This window comes from Argopecten irradians, chromosome 12 (assembly GCF_041381155.1).
Source record: "Argopecten irradians isolate NY chromosome 12, Ai_NY, whole genome shotgun sequence".
NCBI classification, from domain to species: domain Eukaryota; kingdom Metazoa; phylum Mollusca; class Bivalvia; order Pectinida; family Pectinidae; genus Argopecten; species Argopecten irradians.
Window position 1 is genome coordinate 25,446,689 of NC_091145.1, and position 16,086 is coordinate 25,462,774.

The 16,086-nt window shown below is 35.7% G+C and overlaps 1 protein-coding gene across 1 annotated transcript; it reads left to right on the forward strand.

The window, feature by feature from the left end:
- Window positions 1–5,678: 5,678 nt before the first annotated feature.
- On the forward strand, window positions 5,679–9,485 carry LOC138336542 (uncharacterized). The gene has a single exon (XM_069286057.1). It carries the CDS (start codon window positions 5,886–5,888, stop codon window positions 7,887–7,889), a length of 2,004 nt encoding a protein of 667 aa, XP_069142158.1. The 5' UTR covers window positions 5,679–5,885; the 3' UTR covers window positions 7,890–9,485.
- The last annotated feature ends 6,601 nt before the right edge of the window (window positions 9,486–16,086 follow it).

Below are 16,086 nucleotides of genomic sequence, written 5' to 3' on the forward strand. Positions count from 1 at the left end.
TATTATGAAATCCTTTGATTGTTGGATCCATCGCTAGAATCAAATTAAGATGATTCGATGGTTCTGTATTGAGCTTCGTCCAGACATGTTCATATCTCGACTGTACACTTCATGATCATATGCTGAGATTTAGTATACATAATTATGTATCCCAACATACGGATGATTTTGCTGGTGTAGAAGTTGATGATATGTTAGTGTTGTCATCAAAAAGAAGATAAGTCCTTAAAGTTATGGTTGTCATGCCGACGATGAAAATGTATTACTGGATAATTGTGTAAAATTCCAAAATTCTGATGCTGGAGTTAAACGTCACATATCCTTGAATTCTTTCTTATCAAAGTTATGAAAACATCAATTCATCCCGAACACAACCGTTTCACAGGACATTCATTGCTTACAATAATCAAATTAATGTGAGTTGTGCATTTTCGTCGTCTATTCAACACGTCTGTGTTTTCATCTTCACTCCCCAAATCACTTTCTTCTTTGTCCTCTACCGTCTTAACATTTTTCGTCCTAAAATGTTTTGATTTATCGTTGTTTTTAAGGCCTTTGTCAGAACATGTATCACCGTCTCTGACAAAGGTCACTGCTTTGTCCATACCATTTCCATCCACGATTTCTCTACCCCGGCGTTAAAGGGGTCGACAGAAACAGGAGGTACCAGTGTGACCTTTGTACCCAAATATTTCATAGCTCACGTGCCTTGGTTCCTCGTCAAAGTGGCTATTTACGAATCCGAGGAGGTCAAGCGATTGACCTGACCACGGGCTCCATCTGGTGGACACCTCTGAAATATTAGCCATACTTTTTAAAATCAAGACTTTTTCCAAAATATATGTTTTTTTCAACAACGAAATAATCTTATCAAACGAACGTTCAAAAGCATGTTACAACAAAAGGAAATTAAAATGCATTATTTTAATCGGGGTTCTTGATCAGATTTAATATACTGACTTAATGGCTTTCAAGACATCCATGCAAACCGAACGCAATTCAAGTACTAAACGAAAATAATTTGTTGCAACGTAATAGAAAGCCTAAAATGTATGACACAAAGTTTTTGAAATTCAGACTTTCTAAAAGTTTTGTTTTTCACTCAAAAAATATTTAAATGTTAAAACATTCGTCATATACAATTGATTTAAAACAACAAGAAGATGTTAGACAGAAAGATATGGTTCTTATTTTATTAAGATACAGAATTTGTGAAAGTATTCTAACTCTGGAAAATAATAACCTGTAACATGTTATTTTAAAATTACCATATATTAATGAATAAACAAAAATGAGTGATTGAAATGGAGAAGAATGATTATTTTTGATAAACATACCTTTAACAGGTTTTTGGTATTAAGATCACCAACAAAAACATAAACAATTAATTATACACTTCCAAGATAAGAAAATCAAGCCAAAACTTTTTCCATATCAAAATAACAACAAAAATATAAAGTGGCCTACGTACCTCGGTGTCCTCCTGTCTCCCCGTGTCTGTCCACAAAGACAACCCCGGCTATATTTATACCATGATAGTAAAACGACTGGTGTACGATTTCTGACGTCATAGTCAGGTTTATTTATAGATAATACTATGCCTCGTCAGCAGACGACAGGTATACGTATACTAACTGTAAACAAACGACTAGGATTTTGTTTACAGACGTAAACCTACGACCTGGGTACGTTTACACATTGACACAGACGACGGATTGGGGTAATGATGTAATGATATTCCAGTAATTAACAGACGGTTTATAATGATGTTACACAGTTAATTGACGGTCTATATACGTGTGATTAAGGGTGTCAGCTAGTAAAATATACAAATATAACTTTACATTATTATTGTTTTGATTTCTAGAAGTAATAGTATTTGATCTTTTTACTTTATTGTTATATATAAAGTAATGACAATGTTAGCTATTTTCATAATTTGTTATCGGTAAACATCATATTTAGTATTTGATCACATATCACAGGGGTCGCGGTGGCCAAGTGGTTAAGATGTCCCTACATATTACAACAAGTCCCCCACCTCTGTGTCGCGGTGGCCGAGTGGTTAAGATGTCCCTACATATTACAACAAGTCCCCCACCTCTGTGTCGCGGTGGCCGAGTGGTTAAGATGTCCCGATATATTACCACAAGTCACCCACCTCTGTGTCGCGGTGGCCGAGTGGTTAAGATGTCCCGACATATTACCACAAGTCCCCCACCTCTGTGTCGCGGTGGCCAAGTGGTTAGGATGTCCCGACATATTACCACAAGTCCCCCACCTCTGTGTCGCGGTGGCCGAGTGGTTAAGATGTCCCGACATATTACCACAAGTCCCCCACCTCTGTGTCGCGGTGGCCAAGTGGTTAGGATGTCCCGACATATTACCACAAGTCCCCCACCTCTGTGTCGCGGTGGCCGAGTGGTTTAGATGTCCCGACATATTACCACAAGTCCCCCACCTCTGTGTCGCGGTGGCCGAGTGGTTAGGATGTCCCGACATATTACCACAAGTCCCCCACCTCTGTGTCGCGGTGGCCGAGTGGTTAGGATGTCCTGACATATTACCACAAGTCACCCACCTCTGGGCTGCGAATTCGAATCCCGTGTGGGGCAGTTGCCAGGTACTTTACACTAGTCGGTGTTTTTTTACCTCCGGGTACTCCAATCGTGTCATATACTTCTGACGTCACAGATTAACAATGTATTTCTAATGTTTACTATATAGAATACTATATAAGCCGAAATTCATCATTGTATGGTAGCAAAATGTTATCAATTGTAAAATGGACAGGGTTTGATAATTATGTATAACATGGGCAGATATTCTCACTGTTTCAATACGGTTGTCCATGAATCGAAAGGAAAAATCGATAGAAGAAAAAAGTTTAAAAAACAAAGGTCTATAGATTCTTTATAGGCTTATTGGAATGCGCTTTTGATTAATGCTGCCTATCATGCGGGTGTCAAGTGCTAAGAATTAAAATATGTAATGTAAAAGAAGTAAAAACTTTTTTTTTTATTTCAAAATTTGCATATTAATAAAAATCCGAAAATAAAAAAATGTATTCATCATTTGTTTAAGCAATAAAAGCAAGGCTAAGTATACGTGAGTTTTATTACTGTTTCTTCGTCAATGAATGAGTTTCACGGACACTATGACAAGTTTGCCGGATTACACACTCAAAATGTTCATGGAAATAACACAAGGCAGCCATTGTTAAAAATATCGACGATTTTAACAACGTATCGACCTCTAATCTATATTGATATCTCAAGGAGGGAGAATCTCATTTGGTTGTATTTAAATAAAAGCGATATTGGAATATTAAAAGAAAATATGAAGGAAATGACCGTGTATTACAGATCATGTTTATAATATCAAACTATAGTAATTAGGCCCTACATGTAATTAATCTTCATTCATGTAATTTCACATGTACCCCTCTTGTTATTAACGTGCTATAGTATTTAGCTGTTAACTCGAAGATTTCGGGGAATGCAAAATTAGAGAGTAAAATATATTATAATCGTTTTTCTTCGAAATAAGGCGTGTGTAGTGGACAAGCTAGGGGAACAACCATGATGATGTTTATATGAAAACTGCTACTTAAAGTAAGTAATCCCGTGATATATTGGTTTTATATTGACATTTAACATAAAAAGGTATATGTACCATTATTATAAAGTGACAACACCTCTAACAATTGGGAAATGATGTGGTTTGATTTAACTCCGTACAGTAATCTGTTTAAAACGAAAGTAGACAATTGTAACTGTGCTGAAATAACATTATGTGTAAATATATCTATACGGATAATATTTCATTAATCAAATATTGGTACACATTTGAAATATTGATTCATATAATATCTGGATGACTTCTTGGTGTCTTGGTGTTTACTTTCGTTTTCTACTGGGTTAACACTGCATGATATCCATTGGGAAACCTACGGAACCAGATTAAGCTTACATAGGAACATATTATACAATGTATGTTATGTATTTGGCGGTTGAAATATATAATTATCCTGCGATCGTCAATTAGATATAAGGTGGTCGTCATTTAAACATGTGGTAGCCGCCAAATAATATCTGCGAGACATTTAAGTGGGACCACCGAATAGATTGTGGTGACGTGGCCGCCATATCGATATATGGATGTTACCTAATCAAATGCACCCATATATAGGGACCATTCCGTACCCGACCGGAAAGCATAGTACGCCAGGTACATTAATTCTATACTGGTATCTTAATGTAATTTAAAATGAAAGTAGACAATCGTAGCGGTTTAGAAATGACACACAGTAATGAACTGTTAGTATTGAGACTATTTTATTAACAAATATTGATACATTTAACATTTGGATGAAAAAGACGTGTTTGCTTTCGTTTTATATTTGTTTAACACATCTATTTCACGCACATTATGGACAGACGATGCTCAAAATTCGATATTTGTTAAATTACATTTTTACCGACAATCCATTCCCTCCATATAAGCACTGGTTTAACGCATTTTCCCCTTTTGTTAATGAAGCGCTTCATGGAATGAATCAACTATCAAAATTATGTTTATTTATTTACTTTTAAATTTCTCACGAAGTTACGAGTATTGTCTACTACTTACACATGTGGCTAAATAACAATGTGTGTTAACAAGACATATGCAATATGTATTCCATAAATGAGCCCAAATATCTCGACCCTTATAGCCATGTCTTAATTGATTACTTTATCCATAATAACAAGAAAATTATGCAATCAATGTTAAATAGCAAAATAGTTTTATCAATCTAGAGTTTTGTAAAGACAATGAAACTCCACTATCAAAATAATTAACGATCAAGGAGAAATATAATTTGAAAATCATTAATTCTTCTACTAGAAGTGTAGGATTTCTCAATGGCAGTGATTTTAAAATAAGAAACCCCTTTCCGTGAATCATATATATATATATATATGTTCATGTTGTGGCTTTTTGTAATAGTGGAACTCTTGCCTTTTTTAGTGCTATATTTGATTTGAGTTGTGAATTGATTGATAAATAAACCATATTTAATACCAACCTTCTCAAGATCAGCAGACTGTACAATTGATCTTGATTTGTTTAATCATTAAACAGTTAAGTGTACCATGTTTGATAAAAAATTGAAATCAAGCGCGGAGTATCGCGTTTTTGACGATTGGTTTTCTTCATTTTTTCGGATGATATGTTAAGTTACCTTATTCTGATTAGATTGCAAACTAAAAGCAGTTCGTCAGCGGTTAAATGTTTTAGTTGAGTTCTTTGGACTATTGAAATAAAGAAACTTATAAGATATATATCTCGATAAAAAATTGATTGAGTTTTAGCGGTTTTTTGACAATTTTAATAATCATGTATAGTAATAAAATATCAGCAAAGATATATGTATTTTGACACGATCTGTATGGAGTAATATCAAATATAATTTTACAAGTTCACCTGCGTAATTGAGATAAATAGCTGACAACGGGCGAACCAGTCGTCCCACTCCCTGTATGCTGAGCGCTAAGCAGGAGCAGAAACTACCACTTTTATAGACTTTGGTGTGTCTCGGCCAGGGGACAGAACCCAGAGCCTTCCTCACAGGGGCGAACGCTCAACTCAAGGCCAAAAGTGAGGCGGTGCCATGGCAGGCATTAGGGAAGATAAAGTCAGTTAGGCAGAAGAGAAAAGATAAGATCCTAAATTTAGTCGCCTTTTACGATCACGCAATAGGGGCAGCAGGTACAATTCTAACGCCCTTTCTGCAGGGCAGATTGACACTTTTCATTCAAACAGACAGACAAAGATTGTTGCGCTTTTTTAATTTGTATATTATTGTTTTTGTTTTAAGGGTTGGTAAACGCCACATTACCATGGCGGAAGGTGGAGTTGTTCAGGACGAGATGTCAGACAATGTCCCTGGTAGTCAATCTCTCGACATTCTGATGCTTGAATGTCCTATCTGTCTGGAACAGCTCCGACATCCCAAGTCCCTCCCCTGTCTTCATTCATTCTGTAAAGAATGTCTCGCTAGCTACATCGTCAATGAATCGTCAGGTAAGATGGCGTCGGCGTCTTCTTTCTCGTGTCCAGTATGTCGTAGGGACACCGAGCCGTTAAACCAGTCAGAAGACAAACAACGTTGGGCCGAACAATTTCCTACCAACAATCTGGCGGTAGAGATGATCCAACATTTACAAAATACAAGCATGCTGATCATGTGTAAACCTTGTGAGAAGAAAGGAAACATGAACATTCCGGCAAAGTTTTGGTGCGAGCAAACCAAATATTACTTCTGTGAATCTTGTAAAGTCGGTCATCATGATTTGTTTCACGATGATTGTGAGCCCGAGCATATAACGCAAGAAAACAAATCAGCCACCATTCGACGGAAGATGTCGGCTACTGGGTGTGGTAAACATAAGGAGAAACTGGAGTATTACTGTGAGGATCATCAGATCCTTGGATGTCACAAGTGTATCATCGTCGATCATCGGAAATGTGAGGCGGTGACATCAGCGGACGATTTCCGGGACAAGATACAAACCACAAAAATTGAGGATCTTCTTGGAGAACTTCGGAAATGTGTAAATTCCATGGAGATACTGATAAAAGATGTCGAGGAGCAGCTACAATCCATGACAGAAGACCAAGTCACAGCACTAGAAAGTTTAATAGACTTACGTACAAAGATTAACGAGCGGTTTGATGTACTTCAGAAAGAGCTGACAGACAAACTGACAGCATCATTCAAAGAGGAGAAGGAAAACCTAGATATATCGAGGAGGAAGTGTGAACGGCTGATGTTTGCTATGCAAAAGACCCTGACGTCATCACAGGATACCGATCTAAAGGAGGACACCGTGGGAACGATCAATCTGTTCCAGAGAAGTCAGGCGGAGGTCGAGTCGTGTAAGGCACTGATACAGGAGTTGGAGAAGTCGTCAAGGTCTACCAGTGTGAGACACGAGTATAACCCTGACATACTCACATTGGACACAAAGACCAGTCTTACCCTGGGGAAGATACTCGTCCATCAACAACGGAGGAAATTACCAAATACTGCGGCATTGTCCGAACGTCAGTTAAAGATGACCAGAAAGATCAACATCAATCTTCAGACCGATGCGAATGACTGTGCTGTCAATGGAGTAGTCCTCCTGTCTGGTGGTCGTATTGTTGTAGGAGACAAGGCAAATAAAAAAGTGAAACTTTTTACGGAAAACACTGATTTTCAATGTGAGTTGGAGCTATGTAATAGACCGTGCGATCTTTGTCGTATTGATGACAACACAGTAGCAGTGATGTTGGTGACATTGAAAATAATTTGTGTTGTCAATGTCGGGGACTCAACATTGACTGTCAAGTCGAATATCAAGATTCAAAACGTTACTGAAAACTGTCTTGGTGTCACATATAATAACAACACGTTTGTTGTTGGTACACTAACATCACTTTACAGTGTACCACAAAACGGAGATGAAGCTACAATGCTCCATAACATTGAATCTAAATGTCTACATCTCGCCAGTGATAAGGTGAATGGACGTGTCTTTGCCAGCATCCATACCTCTGACCCTGACGCTGTAGCCGTCATCCGACTGTCTGATGAGACACACACAGATGTACTGAAGGTCGGGGTCGTTGAGGGTACAACAGGTATAGACGTAGACAGGGAGGGTAACGTGTATGTTTGTGGGTTTAACTCCCACAACGTCATACAGATGTCTGGGGACGGAACCAACGTCAGGGAACTGCTGACGTCATCATATGGAATAGAACGACCGAGGGCGATTTCTGTGTGCGAAGATAAAGTAGTGATCACAAATAAATCAACAAAACAACAGAACTTTGTTTATTTGTTTCAGCTTGTTTAAAGGAAAACAAAGTCATACAAACTGTACTTGTATACTATTTGAACGTGAAAACATTGAGGGAATATTAATATGCAGACTGTATTCGCTGTGTAATTTTGTGTTGATATCTACACGGTAATAGTGGAATTGACTTTGCGAATTAATCATGATACAAATCCTGTTGGAAATCTTATATTACAAGTAATATACATTGTGCTGTTACATTTTATCGGCAACAAAGCAGTAACAAAGCAGTAAAGTACATGTATTGATTGATGGTTAAACATATAGAAGTGGAATTTTTTCATACCTATCATCCGGGATATTTTTCAGCAATTGCATTGTGATATTAGTTATTTACAAATGACAAGCATGAAAAAATGTAATGAACATTTACGAACAGTATGAAAAATGACAGAGGTAAAAATTCCATGTTTACAGATGTTGTAGATGAATTTATGAAAACCGCAAAAATTGACCGTACAATTCCATTATTGGTGAAGAGCATAGGAAAAGGTGGGATAAATATCGAAGCTTCTCTTGAAAACGCCAATTAATTGCAACTTTGAGTACTTATATTTGTAATCTGTTACTTAATGAGTTATTTCTGATAGTTCAAGAGGTTAAGTATGGCCAATATGATATAATTAAGAAATGGCTTTTCAATATCGTTTATAAATTGAAGTATTCTTATCCAGTCCATTTTGTAATTGAGTGCGAAATAGTTTTTAATTAAAGTCCATTCAAGTAAAAAAACACGATGATAATTTATAATTTAGTGAAGTCTATCATTGCACGTAGTTATCTCAGTCAATCCATCATCATTCAGGACCTTTATACCACCAGATTGTTTCTGACACATTTGTGCAGCATTACGATATTTATGTTTAATTAATGGTATTGATTTTAAGCTTTTCATCAGTACAAACAAAACCAGTAGTGATACAAAGGCATTTTATCATGAACTTATTGGAAAAGGGAAATAAACGAATTATTAATTTTTTTGTCAACCTGTTATTATAGGTATAATTCATACTTATATCTAATTAAGTCACCTCTGTTTAACTACATCACAATAAATTACCTTAAAAGCTAATAATTTTATTATCAACTTATTGGAAAAGAGATAATCTCGGAGCAATATTATCTCTTTTCTTCATTCCACAGCTCTTTTAATCCTAGAATACCTAAGCTTCAGTCATTATTTGGTCATAGAGTATTGACCACATTTGAGTGTATATGGGAACGATGTGCTAGTTTTAGATACCCATTTTAAAATTGGATCCAAATTTCTCGAAACAAAAAGCGCCGACTTATAATCACTTTTTTCCAGTTATATGTAACTTAGGTAAAAATCCGTTTTTGACTTCCGTCATCCAATGTGATGGGAATCTTGGCCGCATAGCATGATAGCATGACATTGTTGATTCTTAAAATAGTGTTATATCTGATCTTTACTAAATGAATACCATACTGTAACAAATTGTTTTAGTTATGAATAGTTGTTTCCTGTCTATTTGCTACATATGATAATTTTGCAATAGAATGATATAAAACAATCATATATTCATTATACATTTATTGATGTTCGAGACCGGGGAAATTCAGAAGAAATTCAAAAGTAACTGTAGTAGTAATATATAATAGAATATTCAGGGATTATACACAATTGACTTACTTTCGGCATGGTGCTGTAGATCTACTCCAGTCTGTTGTCGTTCTAATTAAATATCAGTCACAAGCATGTAAGAGTTTTCTCCTTTTCCCCGGTCTCATCATCAGAAGAGCACTGTGCCATCCTCGATTACTCACTATCGTTATATATGAATGAAGGCAGTTCAGGAGCAAAAAAAAAAAACCTAGAATTAGAAAGCAGAAAGTCAGTTAGGAAGAAAGAAAAGATAACATCCTAAATTTAGTCGCCTTTCACGGTCATGCAATAGGGGCAACAGGTACAATTCTAACGCCCTACATGCAAGGCAGAAATATAACGGAGGCTACTGATTGGTTGAAATTAAGATAATGTTCGATTAAGCTGAACATTGTTATAAAGTTGTTTGAAAGATGACAAATACAGTAGTGAGAGATTTGAAGACATCAAATGTCATTTTGATTTTCGTTACCATAGTAACCAGGTCTATAGTTATACACAGGATTTGCTCCCCAACTAATTGTTGAAATATTGTATCTGAACTTTCAGACGGATCCATTTATTAATATTGCATTTACATACTGTCATTTGTAGACCTGGTAACGTTAGACAGAAATATTGATATCCAGTCATCTTTGATATTTCAGGGGTTAATATCACTGTCGTAATATCCACCCCTGGACTATGTTATAGCATAAATGAAGAATATGTGTAGTACTGCAGATGAGACAGATAGTTCACTGCTTTAAATAGAATAACAGTACACTTTTTTTTACTTCGTTCAAGTTGGATGTCGTTCCCTGTGAATCTGTGAAAAATGAAGTATTTGTAGGCAAGTGATTGGTCAGGTTTTTCGTTTTCTCCTGAAACGCCTTTAATTTTGCTATGGCATATAGCTCAGGGATGCGGAATATCAAGATAGTGGTAGTAACCCCTGAAATCTCGAGGATGGCTATCAGAAGTATGATTGTCTCCCCTTTTCACCTTTTCAGATGGTCTCCTTACATATAGACCATATTGTTCCAAAATCTTATCACAGCAAGGCATTTTGAGGCAGACAATTGGTTTGTTAAGTTATGAATATTAATATTCAAAAATCATATGAGATATCCTGTAATCAGCTTAAACGTTACAATACAGTATTAAGATGAGACCATAAAAATAATATGTCTGTTTAGGGTTACCCTACCGCCCCTAATTTTTTACCCCCGACCCTAATTTTTCCCCACTACGAAAAAAATAAAAGTCAGGATTTCGATTTCAGACTCCGGTTCCGGCCATTCTTTTAGAGTGAAAGACACTAAAAAAATCGTCCTGACCAACAGACACTATTTTTTTGCCAACGTAACCCTAAACATACATTTTTTTTTTGGCCTGAGTGTTAAATCATGGTTTTAAAACATAGATTTCCGTTTGGTGTAAAATACTATTACTTTAAATTTGATTTTATCCTACATGTTTAAGCATCTGTATGTACATGTACATATCAAGATGTGCATGTCCGGGGGCAGGTGTTTTACATGTACATGTATACCAGGCGTCCTCTTTACGCTCCAACGCCAGTCATTGTTTTGAAGTCGTTGTTTTACTCCATAGTTCTGTTCTGTAGTAGAAAGACGCAGATTAAACAGTTAGCTGCTGAATTGGTCATGTTTTGCACAATACTAAATCCTCATTCTTCTCATCGCTCGACTTTTATTATCGTACGCGTACGTTGGAACAGGTGTTGCATATTTGTGAAACGTATGTCATTAAATCCAATTATATTCTGGGGAAAAACATTACCTGTATACACCAAGAAAACAAAACTTAACTTATATGTTCAAAGTTATTTAGGACAGGTTTATCACGAACATATTGTTGACGGGGACATCTGAAAAATTAGGAGGATGTATACATATGTTACAGTAGAACCATATATATATATATGATCATGAGCTTTTGTTTGAGGACGCCCATCGAAAATTCACAACTAGTCTAGTTTTGTTTGAAGATTATAAGACGGATAACTAGTAAACACTGCATGTAGCCGATTATTTCATAAGAAAAACAAGATTTATTTGAATTGAAAATGATCAGTTCTGATATAAGGATTACACAGAAAGGACTGCTGGAGAAGTGTTTACTCCTGATGTAGATTTACATGTCTCTAAACCATTGCCGAAATACATTTATGAAATGATAAAGGGTGATCTAACATATCAAGTTTAACGTCATTTCAAATACATGTATATAGGTGTTAAAGTATGCGCTAAGTAGTTTGTCGTATTTTGGGAGCATGAAACCTGTTCAGAATGTACAAATCTAAGATTTCCCTGGTCATGTTACACTGTATATACATGCATATAAATTATGTAATCATTCTGAACAGGTTTTATGAACTTTTATTACATGTTTTATAAGAAACGTTGATGAAACTGAATTTTGCTACTCGTGTGTTACAAGTGAATTCTTGCCTATAGGTATATAATATAACCTTACCAAACGCAAATTTATAATTTAGGAAATACTCAAATCATCACATAAAATGTGTATTGGTGAACAACCTGTTATAATGTTATGTGTGGCGTTCCGGTGACTAGAACGATGCGTACCCTTTCACTTTCGTCAGACCACAAAGGTGTATAAGTGTACGAGCTGTCTTTAAAATGAAACTCGAACATCGTTACCGAATGTAAATGTCGACACTGCAAAGTATACAGTACTATGATTTAGAATTGTAATGGGCCGAAATGACTCGATCTCGATACTCTTTGTCTAATATCTGATCATATATGTGCGAAGACTGTGTGTCCCCTCGTCTCGATTTAATACTGGGCTACTACGGCGTATTCACTTGAAGATATCATTCTCGTTGTCTATTACTCCCAGTCCATCACATGGTTTTATGTGACATGGTCTAAAGCAGTCGATTTATTGACCTGAAACTGTTGTTTTCTTTCAGATTGAGGCTGGGATTCCGCATTTTGCAATTGTTAATCATGGTCGACCTCAAAGCGTCTTCTTTCTTTTTCTCTCATGTACGATTTTTTATCCGATCTTGTAGACACACTCTGTAACATGTTTTATCCTTAGGATGTACTATAGAATGATGTGGATTGTCCTGAGTAGTGTCATGACTGTTGTTATGTCATAGCCTCAGTATATTCTCTGGATGGTTTCAGATAGCTGCGATGACGTAACTCTGGATGATGGACAGAATATTTCTGACGGATGGCATTTCCTGTTAGAAATGGAGTGAAGGCAGGGTATACTTATTCGCTGTATGTTTCAGACATAACTTTTATCTACGAGATGACGACTTGGATTTTGATTTTGGTGTTATCCTTTGTATGTTTTCTTTTGGTTTTCTCTGTATTTTGACACTGTTTTTGTACCCGTATATTTGATTTTGGTCTTCAAATTGGTCCTGCTGTTCTGTGACAACGGTCTCGCATCTATCGAGCAATGATCGCACTGCGCCTAGTTTCTGATTAATAGATGGTGGGTATTGACGTTTAGGTATTTTATGTGGGTCTTTTCCCTATGTACCAATACTTTTTCGGTCTTCTTTTCCAGGTGTCTAGGAAAGCCATAGTGCTGTCGGCTTCTTCTTCATAAGTGAGTTCAATGTTATTACTGGCATCGATGGGGTTGATGTGGGAGGTCAGCTGATCTGGATTTTTCCAGATTATCGCACACATATCACAGGATATTAGGCAAAGAGTAGTAAGGTCGAGTTATCTTCGGCCCATTATAATGGTAGAGCATTATGATGTATGTACATGTTTGACTTTCATTTTCAAAGACAACTCGTACACTTTTACACCATTCTGTTCAAGTTTATGCTGCCTTGTCCTTTGTCTGAGGAATGTAACATCGTATACATCGTATTAGACATCGAATCGACACTCATACAATGTTCACTGGTTCTGTAACAATATCATTGTATAATCCATGCTTTCCAATACAAAGAAAATGATAAGAAATAATGTTGTAAATATTTTCACTTATTGCACTAGCAGGCTGATTGTTGGAAACATAATTCAACACATGATGTGTTTTCAACTTAGAAAAAAAATCTACGACACTGACAAACAATTGTATAGAAAGGATCGTCAGCATGCAGGGATTCACTCCACATTTGGTTTGTGTACCTCAAAATACAAATTGTTTCTTAACATAAAGCCGAAAGATCATCACGTGGACATGTAAACAACGAATTACGAGATTTAAGATAATCAATTAGCTCCAACTCAGTTCAGGTTAGTTTGTCCCTCTATGATTGTCTTGGTAGAGCGAATGAAAATATAAACCTTGAAGTACGAAGGAAATGAAAGTATGTAAATAATAATCAAACAAAGAATCTATATCTATGGTGTTTATGTAAATGTTATATAATCCAAAGGAATCAATAAAATGATTATGGAAATTGTCATCTTTGACAGACACGTCTTCTTATACACGGTCAATTCCATATTTCTGCTTTACTTATTCTTCAGTTATATTTGAGAGTATATTTGGAAATCCATTTGATTGTTGCATTCGCCACTGTCATGTTAAGTTAAGAGGTCGATAGTTCTGTATTGGGCTTGGCCCAGACATGTTCATATCTCGACTGTACACTTCATGATCATAGGCTGAGATTTAATATACATAATTATGTATCCCAACATACGGATGATTTCGCTGGTATTGTAGTTGGTGAAATGTTAGTGTTGTCATCAAAAAGAATATAAATCCTAAAAATTATGGTTGCCATGCTGACGATGAAAATGTTTTACTGGATAATTGTGTAAAATTCCATAATTCTGATGCTTTTTTTAGAGTTAAACGTCACTCAGTGCAAATATCCTTGAATTCTTTCTTAGCAAAGTTATGAAAACATCAATTCATCCCCGAACACAATCTTTCACAGAACATGCATTGCTTACAATAATCAAATTAATGTGAGTTGTGCATTTTCGTTATCTATCCAACATGTCTGTGTTTTCACCTTCACTCCCAAATCACTTTCTTCTTTGTCCTCATTGTTTTAACGTTTTTCGTCCTAAAATGTTTTGATTTATCGTTGTTTTTAAGGTCTTTGCCATAACATGTATCACCTTCTCTGACAAATGTCACTGCTTTGTCCATACCATTTCCATCCACGATTTCTCTACCCGGCGGTAAAGGGGTCGAGACACACGTCGACAGAAACAGGGGTACCCGTGTGACCTTTGTACCCAAATATTTCATAGCTCACGTGCCTTGGTTCCTCGTCAAAGTGGGCGTGGCTATTCACGAATCCGAGGAGGTCAAGCGATTGACCTGACCAAGGGCTCCATCTGTCGGACACCTCTGAAATATTAGCCATACTTTTTAAAATCCAGACTTTTTCCAAAATATATGTTTTTCAACAACGAAATAATCTTATCAAACGAACGTTCAAAAACATGTTATAACAAAAGGAAATTAAAATGCATTGTTTTAATAATAAGGGTTCTTTATCAGATTTAATATAATTACTTTAATACAAATCATTTTCATCAATAATTCAATTGAAAATTAAAACTGTAATTGGCTTTCAAGACATCCATTCAAACCCAACGCAATTAAAAAACCAAACGAAAATGATTTGTTGCAACGTAATAAAAAGGCTAAAATGTATGACATATAGTTTTTAAAATTCAGACTTTCTAAAAGTTTTTTTTCACTCAAAAATTATTTTAATGTTAAACATTCGTCATATATAATTGATTTAAAAACAACAAAAATATGTTAGACAGAAACTATTAAAAGATATGGTTCTTGATATTTTATTAAGATACAGAATTTGAAAGTATTCTAACCCTTGAAAATAATCACCTTTCAAATTATCATAATTATATTAATGAATAAACAAAAATGAGTGAATGAAATGGAGAAGAATGATTATTTTTGATAAACATACCTTTAACAGGTTTTTGGTATTATGATCACCAACAAAAGCTCAAACAATTAATTATATACTTCCAAGATAAGAAAATCAAGCCAAAACTTTTTCCATATCAAAATCTCATAACAACAAAAATATAAAGTGGCCTACGTACCTCGGTGTCCTCCTGTCTCCCCGTGTCTGTCCACAAAGACAACCCCGGCTATATTTATACCATGATAGTAAAACGACTGGTGTACGATTTCTGACGTCATAGTCAGATTTATTTTTATACTATGCCTCGTCAGCAGACGACAGGTATACGTATACTAACTGTAAACAAACGACTAGGATTTTGTTTACAGACGTAAACCTACGACCTGGGTACGTTTACACATTGACACAGACGGTTGATTGGGGTAATGATGTAATGATATTCCAGTAATTAGCAGACGGTTTATAATGATGTTACACAGTTAATTGACGGTCTATATACGTGTGTTTAAGGGTGTCAGCTAGTAAACAATACAAATATAAATATACATTATTATGTCTTATTTTATTTTAGTGCTGACGTTCAAAAATAGCTTATAAAATTATGGAAGAAGCAAATAAATATGTTGACCCCTGAATCCGATATTATTGCATCAGAAATATATATATATAATCTGTTTTCAAATAATGATTGTCAA

What these genes read in the sequence shown, in the direction of transcription:
- LOC138336542 (XM_069286057.1), top strand. Translation starts at nt 5,886, where the DNA reads ATGGCGGAAGGTGGAGTTGTTCAGGACGAGATGTCAGACAATGTCCCT.